Here is a 12,631-nt window from a genome sequence, read left to right as displayed (position 1 = left end):
GCAAGTCGACTGGTTAGACCTGACATTCACTCCACTGAGCAGCTGATGAGTCAGGCAGTACAGTAGCACTGCAGGGAATATTTTTGCCAGCCACCTGTATGGGAGTATGTATGGGAACCGGATGCCCTGATTGCGCACTGTGTCATACACACTTTGTTTCAGAGCAAACATGGACATGTTTTGAATTGAAAATGACATTTTGTTCCCTGCTATGTTTTCAGGTAGGAGGATGTCAAGAGGAGAAGTCAAGTGTACAGAACAGGTTTGCATGTTGGTTTCTGCTCCTTGTGGTTAAGACACCAGCTTACACTCAAAGGTCATTAACAATAACATGAACACCTGTGTGCTTCTTGGTCATTGTACACTTATACTATTGTGTCAGGCCTTTGTATGCTCCCTACAAAATAATTAGCAAGACAATAAAGTCACTTGTTTCATTTTTAGGGGTGCTTGTACAGATATGTTAGCGTTGAATAAAATGTGTAATAGTACTGAGGAAGCATGACCCACACTGATAAAATGATCTACTTTCAGTGCGTTTATCTACCTATAGCTTGAATATTTCTGATGTGCAATGACAGTACGGCACCTGTACGATATTTTAGATTAATTTCCCATGGGTGACAATTACACTGGCATCCAATCAGCAGAACTGCATTTATGCATAATTAATCATTAAACTAGGAGGCCTGTGAGAATACAGAGAGCTAAGCAACAGGCACATTCCAACATCAGCAGGTTCAACACACACACACACACAAAATCAGGATACCTTTCTAACAGCTTGTGTGATTGATGCCAATCACCAGTCACTTTGGATCAACCAGAGAGCGTGAGAATGCAGAGAAGCTGTGTGTGTGTGTGTGTGTGTGTGTGTGTGTGTGTGTGTGTGTGTGTGTGTGTGTGTGTGTGCGTGCGTGCGTGCGTGTGTGCGTGCATGCGTTAGCAGCAAAGCTGGGACTAGCTGTGTGTGATGAAAAGCTCCAGATGTTGCCTGCCTTTTAATGTGCAATAAAAAGACTCAGCTGGGGCAAAAAGCAAAAGGAGGCCAATGGGAGGGAAAGGAGAGTGGAATGAAGGAAGGAGGGAATTTCCTTAAAAGAAATAATGGAGGGGTGAGGTCACGGTGCGAGTCTTTCTTAAATGGCTGCTACCAGAGGGCAGGCTTAACTCTGGAGGTTCTGGGGAGAGGGAGAGGGAGAGGGAGAGAGAGAGAGGGTTGAGGTAGTAGGATAAAGAGAAGGGAAATAAAGAGAGATTGAAGGATCAGGGAGAAAAAGATGTAGCAGAAAGATGAGGGGAAGTAGGAGAGAACTCTGGGCACAATGGTAAGAGCGAACCCAATCATACCCTCAGCAGGTCCACCTTTACTTCCATCTCTCCACAGCTTAACACTTGAACCAACAGGGGATCTGATCATCTGTTACACATTGCAGACTACATTTATTTTCAAACTAATTTCCAACATTTTCTACAAACTGTATTATTAAAAAAAAAAAAAAAAAACATTATAGTAGCAGGACCTGTGTCCTAATAAACAGGTGTCACATAGACCTGCCAGTTACTGACACAGACTGCTGGAGCTGCACCAAAACTATAGATAGAGATGTTTGGACTCCAAGGGAGTCCTTCATCTCCCACTGACTCTCTATTCAGGCAGCTTAGTCAAGATTGCCCAATCAGGGGCCTTGCCATGCAAACACAACGCCTTTTGTTAGCATGCAACCTTCAAGCTTCAAAAAGAGAATGAAGTAGAAGACAGAATGAGAAGACAGAGATACAGGGTGTGAGCAATGGAGTGAGAGCTGAATGCCAGCAATTAAAGACATGTCCACACTAATGTAAATAGATTTTGCTGTTTATGTGTCAAATGAGGTTCCATCCACACTAACATTTTAGATCATTTTCTAAAAGCTGACCACACTGGAATGACAAAACACAGATCTCATCTTCAGTCTTTGCTGGATTCAAATTGTAATAACTATATAATTGCAAGTAACAGGGTGGGGCAGAGCACTAATTAAAACTATATTCACCTCCTCTGATAGAAGTATCAAAAACCGTTGATAGTAAAACAAGATACTAACAGCTTCCTTAACAGGGAATTCTGGCAGTTTGCAGAGCCCTCTGCACACAATCAAGCTGCTCTCCTACTGAAATACATTCAATATCCTCTTTATTAGATACAACTCAGTATGCAAACAGTCCACTCCTCCAGACAGTAAGCCACACATAAATAAAACATAAGGATTAAGCATGCAGTCAGGGCTTAGATGTTTAGTTATTGCTCTACTTTAACTTTACAGTTGGCAAAATGCTAAACACAGTATAATTCTGATGCCTGGATCTCTGAGACATCCAGAGAATTAATTAATTAATTCAGTGGTTTTAAACAACCCAGACTTATATTTTTGGTTATCATTCTGAGTGATTATCAAAACTGTTTTCTCACTAGATTAATGATGAGACTTAGAGACCAGGGAAAACCACTGGATTGAGCTTTATAACAGCATCCATGTGTTACTGCAATTTGAAATATGGCTAATAATTTATATAACTAAATATATTACTAAATATAAACTAGACTTGTTGAAACCTTCCTGATCACTCATGTAGCAATGTGTCATGGACTGTAGCTTAAAACTGTTAAAACTGGACACTACGTGGTACTACAGTTGTAGCAATAGGGGCTGACACAATAACAGGACAACTTGATACTACAATGCAATCCAATACTAGAGCACCACGGATTACATCTGTAAAATATTTCTCAAGTTGAATCCATACTTGTCTGGCATGAATAGTTTAAGCTGAGTTTAAGTGTCACAAATGTAATATTTTAAGGCAGAACTATTGTACTTACTTAAGGTATATTATACAGGTGTTCCTATTATTGTGTCCACCCCATGTATGTGTACCAAATAAAATGTACACTGTATATTTATTTCAGTCAAACGTGTTTAGGGTATATATATATATATATATCAAACAATTAGTAAAAAAAAGCATGTATTAAACTTAAGTTCAGCTCTATGACCAGCAAGTCATTTGAAAACAAACTCTTGTACCTGGCTTTGTTAGCTTCTTTAGTGACATCCCAGGCCCATGTGATAAAGTTCTGGCTCAGGTAGGCGACAATGGAGTCAGCGCACATCATTTGAGAACAGAAGACATTGCCGAGAACACTGTCATCATTGTAGAGGTAGATTGCCAGCAGCTTTCTCTGTAGAGAGAAGAAAGAAAAAGATATGAGCAAAATGTAGCACTGATTCCCTCTGGACATTTGTCTTGCTGAAGTGAAACAGATTTATTTATTTCATTGAGAGTTGATCCGGTGTTGGGGGAAACACAACAAATATAGTATAATATATATTATAATAGTATAGTTGGCTGTTAATAGATGGGTGCACAGCTTTTGTTAGGTTTCAGGAAAAGAGACTATTGCTTACAGGTTGGGTGACTAACTATAACAGAAACACCTCTAAAAAATAATGAACCGTCAAATCTGAAATGATAAGCATGACATTTAAATAATCCATTACTCTCAGATTTGCAGTGTGAGATCTGTCAGCTACATGAGACATTTCCACATTACATGACCATAAAATGACATGAGGGACCACTGGGTGCAGAGCCAGCATGACTTCTACAGACCACAGCAAGGCCACAACTGGCAAAAAAAGCAAATACCACACAAAATCACATGGAGAGCGGTGTAAATAAAACTTCTCTTGGAGGCGACTAAGATATGGAGAAAACAAAACAGACAAATCACTCTATTTATTTTACACCAAATGCCAGCAGCCTGTTCAGGTTAGTAGCGGCAGGGCCAGACAATATTGACGAAGCTCCAAATCCAAGGATATTGACACCATCACCATCAAGCCTGGCAGATTCTCCCAACTGACAATCTAATTAAAAAACAAACACACCCACAAACATAAAAGGTTCCAGGGGACAATGTTGGAAATAATGCTCTCTAAATTATATGTCACTTCTCTTGCTATATAAGAACAAATAAGAAAAACTCTCTCAGTCGCCGCTTAGTTCATCTTTAACCATGGCTGCGTAGGGGGGGTCAAGAGGTCTGTTTCTCAGGAGCAGTAATCTAGGCTACGTACGTCAAAAAGCAAAAAATCTACACAGGGCGTAAAACGTGATGGGAAGTGAAAGGAGAAGTTGTGCTTTACTGTGGTCTTTGTAGAATAGGAATGGGAGAGCACTGCTGTGTTTGCTCAACGATTAGTGCTTTAGAATAATCTCCAGGGCTCCTAGAGAGAAGGAGCTGGGGGACTCATTCATTGGGCCAATTCAACGGCCTGAAAAGATTAAACACTCATGCTGAGAAGACAAGCAAATTCAGTCTTGAGAGAGGAATGAGTGTGAGGGGAGGGAGAGTTTTATAACATGAAAAAACCTGATACACACTCAAACACTGACGTCCCAACATACATGCGCAGATGCACAAACTTTACTGTGTGGTACCCACAAAGTGAAGGACTCACACTCACACACATGCATGCTCAATTAGAGCAAGTGTAAAGACTAATCAAAGTGGGCATTTTCGCCAACTGAACTCCTTCATCTTAGTTAAACTGTCCATACCCCTCTGTTCCCTCTCCGCTTTCAAGTCAGATCTTTTGTATTGCCTGTCTGAGCAGGGAGGAGCAAATCCCTCAGTTCAGCTAAATTACTAGGTCTAACCTGAGCTAGATAGTGACCCCATAGCCCTTCCTCACACCTGCTCACCTGAATCTAAGCTTGCTTTGTGTGAGTGTGAGAGAAACTAAAGATTTCACACAATAAACAGTGTTTGCATTGATTCAGAGTGAGCCTCTGACTATACAATTACAGGCTCTAAAACACCAACCCGACGACCGACCATCGGCAGAAAAGGCAGTCGGACTGATCAGTCTCCCCGAGCTGTTCAAAAAAGTGCCTCGGAACACACCGAAGCGACGCCGACTTGAGCGTACGTTCTGCGCGTGCATGAGACGTAATACGTCTCCATAACAGCAGGCGGCGCTAATCTGTATTGTCGCCCCAAAAAATGAAAACCGGCAGCTGATAGGACGAACGCGTCACGTGGGTCTGGCTTCTCCCAAATTTCAAAACAGACCATAATGGCGGAACGTTCGGAATACAATCTCATATTTTACGAAAATAGTTCACCGAAACGTGTTTCTGAAAACATTTTAAGTGAGAAATAGGCCATGCAGTTGCTGAATCTGTCTTCATTTCAGATCGACAAAGGTCAGTTTAAAAGATTTTTGTCAGATTCTGAGAGAAGTCAAATCGGCCCAAATGAACGCCGACGGCTCCTCCAACTGACGACGGAACACACCAAAGAGACTCGGGTCACCGACCTCGGCAGACAGTCCGACGGCCGATAATCGGGTTGCCTCTGTCATAGCTCTAATAGTTGCTATTACTCTGCTTAAAAAAAAGGTAAAGAATTCAGTCCTAAACATTGGTGTGTAAATTGATTAATCCTTTTGCTTCAGACCATACCTGTTCTTTGATTTAAGTGATCTCTGGCCCAGATGTCACAACACTTTCATCTTCTGGTCTGCTCCCAGTATTGACGTTATAGCAACAGTGTGGGATGTAATATTTGAATAAAAACGTTTATATCATTAAAGTGATGGTTCGGAGTAATTTCACCCTAGGGTCCTTTGCACCATGACCTCGAGCCAAACAACCCCCCAAAAGGTTTTTTCACCTGGATCGAACACTGGGCTCGATGTTAGCGTTGTCAACAGTTAGCGTCATCAGCTGGTTAGTTTAGTGCACGCACTAATGGATCCAGGTTTGTATCTCATAAATTACCCCACTAATAATACCCGAAATGATACCAAACTTCTACAGTAGTACAAATAGGTTATGTACTCATAAAACGATGGATTGGAAAGTTTGTAAGTACACCAGGAGTCTATTTAAATATCACTTGCCTACTGGCTTCTGCTCCCTGCTGCTACTACTACCGGGCAGTAAGAGTGCTTAGGGACGTCTACAAATTACAACACAGAAAAGAGATACAACAAAAATATTTATTAATTTAATGATTAAGTAAGGTAGTGTCTCCAAACTTACCTCAATTATAACTTGTCTCCTGCTAGTTGTACTACTTTTAAAAAATAAGTTAAATTAATAAATATTTTTTGTTGTATCTCTTTTCGGTGTTGTAATTTCTAGACGTCCCTAAGCTCTCTTACTGCCCGGTAGCAGTAGCAGCAGAGAGCAGAAGCCAGCAGGCAAGTGATATTTAAATAAACTCCTGGTGTACTTACAAACTTTCCAATCCATCGTTTTATGAGTACATAACCTATTTGTACTACTGTAGAAGTTTGGTATCATTTTGGGCATTATTAGTGGGGTAATTTACGAGATACAAACCTGGATCCATTAGCGCCTGCACTAAACTAACCAGCTAATAATGCTAACTTGACCAACGTTATAACAAGGGAAAAAAGCTTATGGGGGGTTGTTTGGCTCGAGGTCATGGTGCAATGGACCCTAGGGTGAAATTACTCCGAACCATCACTTTAATACCTGACATTGAAAGCTATAGTGCATAGTTTCTGTCGCCCCCATGAAGAATTCTAAGTAATGACAACACTGTCGGCGCGTCCACATGACGCAAGCCTTCGGTGATCCCCACCCCCACCCCTCCTCCATTCAGTTGATAGTAGTTTATCCCGTCAAATCAAGGAGGACACAGATGTTTAAAAAAACATGATTGACTCTTCAGAAGAGGTAATTATCTTGTAATTGTTATGTCGTCTTCGTCTCCAAAGCTGAACGCTGCTGTTATCCTTTCTCAGTGGGGACTTAAAACACATCACTCGAGCTGCTGTGCGCGAAAGTTGCCGGACGACACCATTCTGTAAACATAGCCATACTGAGAAATACAGAGAGTTTTGTGGAGCTGATAGGCTTTATTAGCTTTGTATCTACTAATTTGGCAATGGCTTGAATGTAACGGATGTTCATTACTATAAAATACTTGGGCACTATAGTTTTAATTTCCCTTATTCTGAGGAGAGTTGACATTTTAGCAAATTACTTTAGTAAATGTCCTGCTGAAACAGCATAGTTTTCTTAACAATTTAATTATGAATAAAAACAGCAACATTATCAGACAGAAGATTCTTAGATATGTTTTAAGGGATAATTCATGATGAGCCATACAACTACTGAAAAATACAGGCGAGCAGAACACAGAGACAATTAACCCCCTACACTTATAACTCTTCTGTTCATTGTCAATTATCCCACATACCATTGTCACTTGCCAGACATCAATGTACAATTTAAGTAGTAGTGACATTTTGAGGAAAATGCACTTTTTAAATTGAAGCTTTGTCCTTGTACTATATTTTTCAACATTAGAATAATGTAAATTATAGTTAAATAGTTAATGTAGTTATTATATAGGTCATTATATTTAGAAATTATTTCTTCAATAATTAGGAGAAGCCTTCAAGCTTCGAGTATTTACTTTATTTACTACCCTCCAACCAATCATAAGCAGGTATTCTCCATGGCCATGGAGGCACAATATATTTATCTTTCTATTATGTTTATAAAAAAAAAACTTTTCTGTTGACGGTTGATCAAATGATGCAACCTAAACAACAGGGCTTTCTGATAGTAATTACAGAAATTACATTTTTCATGCAGGCTTGCTGTATTATAGGCTGTGTCTGAAATCACTCTATTTACTTTTGGTATTTTATTTGAGCGTCTAGCAAAATATAGTGTGTGCACATAGCACGAACACTACCTATTGCAAAACAAAAAAAAACAGAAAGCAACCAAACTAATCCCCTTACGCACTAGCCTTCAACTACAAAGTGTTACTCACTCGACATGAAGTCACAACCACAGCTGTGGAGGGCACTCTGCATTTAAGGGAAAGCTAATATAACCAAATTGTATTGTCTCATATTGCAGCACATACTGTATGCATATATATATATATATATATATATATATATATATATATATGACATACACTCTGGATTTATTCTTTAAAATTGAAGCCTTTTTGTGGGACCTTTAAGGGAAATTCTCTAGGGCTTGTGGTGTCTTTTTCCTGACAGATAGCTAATGGGTTAATCAAAGGCTTGTCTTCTATGGATGACATTTGTATCACATCAAGAAGAGGCTTTGATTCACAGGTACAGTATGTTTAACAGGGTTCAGAGGGGACCAGTGAGTAAGATACAGACATACGCAGAAAGGTACAGCAGGAAAGAAGGACAGAGAAGTCCAGGTAGGGATTGCTCTACAGATGGCAGGCTCAGTCTGGAAAAGCAAACACTTCAAAATGAAGAGCTCAAATGACTGATCTAATGACCTTGAACACATAGTGGGAGAAAACATTCAGATCGATGACCAACCACACAGGAGGATCTCCACACCCTGCAGAAAACACATTACGTCTTTATAACAGAAACGGCACCAAATTCAGAACTCTTTCTGACGTGTGATTAAACAAACCACATACATTCCTACCTTAGTTTCCTGCACTTTTACTAACTCTACATTGATTTAACCCATAATCCATTTATTTATGCCTGAGAGTAATCATTTCAGGTGCAGTCAATAAACCATGACTTAGTGTTGCTTGTGATGTACAGCCCTAGATCTGATAGATATCTAGCATCTATATGCCATTCTGATTCACCACTGCTCTTTCCTCTTGACTCTGCACGGCTATTGCTGGGTTTTTAAAGCAGATACTTGGCAGTGATAAATCCATGAACTCCCCTCTCCAGCAAGGCTATGAATTTTGATGTGTCTTTGTGTGTGGCAGACAGGAGAGGAGTGGAGAGCAGAGGAGAGTGGGGTTAGAGTGATTAACCACTGCGTTGATGGGGATTTAGTGAGGATCGAGGTTAGTGATGGGTGGCCTATCTCTCTGTACGCTCTGACTAACCACTGATCCCCAAGAGGGTTCAGCTCAGCTCAGCTCAGCTCTGCAGCCCAAAGCATTTTCATTAAGGATGGATTGAGTCTATCTCAACAGTCCCCCAACACACACCTTCAGAAACACTTCATCAAATGTAGTGTTTTGCTTAGTGATTAGCCTCTCCCAGGCTTTGAGAGAGTGAGACTGATTCCTCTGTTTATAAACCCACTGAGTAGTCCCCCTTCAGTCAAATCTGCCCTATTCCAATATCCCCTTAATGAATGTCAGCTTTCTCTAAGATGGACGACACAAAAACTAGATTCCCTTTCAAATGGAAGCAAAGACCAAAGGATGGGATGGCTGGGCAGATGTAAGAAGGGACGACGTAGTCGTGCACATATGCTACTGTGTAATGAAACCGTCAAAAGCAGCATGTTTTGGCCTGTCGTCTAGGACGCTTGTGACAAAACAGGACAAACACAGAACAGATCAAATAGCTTATGTTTTCATGCAAAATTCTTTGCACATATACAGCTTCCCTAAAGCCATTCTAACCACGACACAGTTGGCAGACTAAGTCAAGCTCACCCAGAATAAAACTAAATACAGTGAAAAAGAATACTATTTCGCCCCTGCGCTGTGTAGAGCACAGTGGTACAGTACAGAGTGTGCGAACACCAGGGAGACATCGGCCATATTGTGCTGGCTTAGGAGAGGAGATCAGCTGGGAAGCAGGCGAGACGCCAAGCTTCTCTTCAGGTTTATTTTCCATCTCTGTGTATTTCACACTCTCTCTATCGCTTACCCTTATCCTGCAGCCTTTCATGCTTTTATTCCTCTCTTTCTTCTCTTTCAGTTTGTTCCACTAACTTGAACTTTTTTGCATCCTTCTCTTCTTTCAGACCACGTTGTGCCCCTACTATCATCTATTCCACCCTCCCTCCCTCTCTGTGTGCCTGGTGATCTGAACCCCCCTAACATCTTGCTGTGTCCTCACAGTCTAATAAGGCTGTAATCCACACAAGCTGTCAGTTGATACAAGCATCCTTAAAAGGACAAAAGCCAAAAAAACAAGCGGGAAAGTGGACAGCTAAAAATAAAGCCGCAGCTGTCAGGGTGAAAATTTGATGAGGGTTTTGACGAAATGATATCAATGTGGCTATAAAGCCTTCTCCACACAGCATGACACGGGGCAGACAAATAACAGTACACACTGTATAAAAAAGGACTTTGAATTAAATAAAGTATGAATGTAAACACATTGCAAATGAAGGCCATTTATTGTGGTATGAGAAGTAGCAGTTTTTACTGTTAATGTCAATCATATCACCTGTTGGTTAAATTTATTTTGTTGCTCTCAGTTCAGTTTATGATTGGAATATGCTGTTATGATTTTTCAGACTTCATTGCAAGTGTGGCAGAGATTATTTGGCCTCTATGGAGTTCTGCGAGTCATGATGCAATCAACAACTCATAGCCAGACCTCTGTTAATTGGCATTTAGCCTAATATGCCCTGCATTTTAGGTAATGTTTACAATCATTATTAAGGTACTTCATAGTTAAGTTATTTTACTCTTGGGGTTTTTATAATTTGTCTACCAAGGCTGCGTTCAGACTAACAAAAGCTCTGTGTTGAAAAACTGCAACCTCTCATGGGACAGTAGCCAGTGCAGTGCAGACTGGGTGCTAGTGCAGAGGGTTCCAGCAAAAAAAAAAAAAAAAAAGACATGTTTAACCTGGCTAAACGTTTACCATAGTGCAATATCAACGTAAACGAGAAACATACTGCAGTGCAGTGGTAAATCAAACATGTGCACGCACACATTGCAGGAAGAATACCTTGTTTCATTAACAGTGTAACAATGTGCTAACTGGATTGTTAAACAATTATTGAGATGTAGGAGAAAAACTACAGTTGAAGAATTCAGTTTCACAAGTGTATAAACCACCATGCAGTGCTTTGGCATCTGATAAGCCTTCAAACTCACGGATGTATTTTTCAAACTGGACTTCGTTGAGCACAAACTATTTTCTCACTGGTTCCTGTAGGAACATACCACACCAATGCAGACCCTTGCAATTTGTTTTGCTATTTTTAGTCCCCTGCTGCTAAGATTTCGGTAGGAATTCTTCATGGTCTCATCTTCTATAGCAGGAGAAGTGTAACTACCAGACCTTGTCAGCAACACAGACTGACTGGTGAGTACTGATAAGAACCAAAATACCTGACAAGGTACCCAGTCTCTATTATATTCCATCTTTACATTATGTGTGTTTACATATAGCTTTTGCCAAACTAATATAATCAACTCTACCTCACCGGTCCTCAGGACAGGAAGATCCATTCTACAATTTACTGCAGCGTGGACTGCAGACTAGGCATATACAGAAATTGGTTATAATACTGACCACTGTGTCTTAAATTCCCACCGTACCACAGTAATGAAGGAGAAGATATGAGAAACGCAGCATGTCCCTTGATAGATAGAGAATGAATAATATCCAGCACAGTTTGTGTTGCTCCTCTGTGTTGTCTTAAGTAAAGAAAACTGCTCACCCAGCAGGGGTGACATCAGTGCTAAAGGACAATCCAACACTGGTAACATCATTGCCTCGTATTTTACACAGTCCAAATTAAAAGTGTTTGAAAAACAGGATTGTGTTACCTATTATAGTATCTAACTAAATTAAAAACCTTCTTATGAGTTACTGAACAGTCAATCAGCTTACTTACATCTCTGGCTTTGCCATGAAAGGCCTCTTGAGACGCTGCCTCCAAAGAGCCAATGAAGAACATTGGGTGGGTCTCTCCATACCTAAAGGACACACAGAACAGAAAAACAGTACATAAACGCATTGTTAAATGCCAGCCTTCTCTGATTTTAAAGTCCTTTGAAGCACCTGACACTTAGCTCACCTTGAAGAAAATTCAGCAGTAAAGTGCAGTAAGGCATCAGCTTCATTCTCACTATTCTCTGGCACTGTAAAGGGACAACAAATATTTTATGGTCAAGCTTTGAGATGCATGTCACTGGCATTTAATACAATACCTGGAGCTAAAATTAGGAACTCTAATCTAACATTAAGATGCTCCACTGTGCTTACTCATAGGTGTTTTCCGACAGGTAGAGGAGCCCATTCCAAACATCTCTGAATCGTCTACACCAAACTCTGACGCATCCTCAAAATCATCCCCCTCACTGTCGCTGACCATATGGACATCTGCACACTGTAAACATAAATGATTTATTCATTTCCAGATTTATTTCAACAAGAGTAATTAAAAGAAGCATTTCTATACTGTGTTTTACAAGATAGCATGTATACACAGTGCCCAAGGAGAAGGCAATCCACAGGAAAGAGTGTGTGTATATACCTCTTCTGTGGGTTCCTGGGAATTGGCTGGTGAGGACCTTCGACAAACACTGAGGTGATGGCAAGGATAGCTGATCCCAGAGACAGCTAGCGTCATCTAAAAACAGGGAACATAATGAAAGAGTGATTAAGTCTAGCCTAACAAGCAAGGCCAACCAGTTGGTTGAGATCTTAGACAATACTATATGTGATTACTGCCCAAATCTTAGTCCACTCAAAGTTAGCATCAAGTAAAATTGAGTCCTATCTGTTCATTAGTGGGCGAGAGGGATGTCACTTATTTCTACTCCTTACCAAAGACTGAACTTAGATAGTACATAGATATACTACTTAGATAT

General features: G+C 40.3%; 1 protein-coding gene across 1 annotated transcript in view; it reads right to left on the bottom strand.

Moving 5' to 3' along the window:
• Positions 1-12,631, bottom strand: part of faf1 (Fas (TNFRSF6) associated factor 1) — a 66,846-nt gene that overhangs the window by 21,399 nt on the left and 32,816 nt on the right. Inside the window, exons 9-13 of the mRNA XM_031307291.2 lie at positions 12,295-12,390; positions 12,024-12,147; positions 11,836-11,899; positions 11,653-11,734; positions 3,069-3,223 (exon numbers count right to left, since the gene is read on the bottom strand). Coding sequence (XP_031163151.1) covers positions 3,069-3,223; positions 11,653-11,734; positions 11,836-11,899; positions 12,024-12,147; positions 12,295-12,390 — 521 coding nt within the window. The remainder of the gene's footprint in view (positions 1-3,068; positions 3,224-11,652; positions 11,735-11,835; positions 11,900-12,023; positions 12,148-12,294; positions 12,391-12,631) is intronic.

The sequence above is a fragment of the Sander lucioperca genome, chromosome 11, assembly GCF_008315115.2.
Source record: "Sander lucioperca isolate FBNREF2018 chromosome 11, SLUC_FBN_1.2, whole genome shotgun sequence".
NCBI classification, from domain to species: domain Eukaryota; kingdom Metazoa; phylum Chordata; class Actinopteri; order Perciformes; family Percidae; genus Sander; species Sander lucioperca.
The sequence above is the reverse complement of the archived record's forward strand: the minus strand, read 5'-3'. Positions and strand labels throughout refer to the sequence as shown.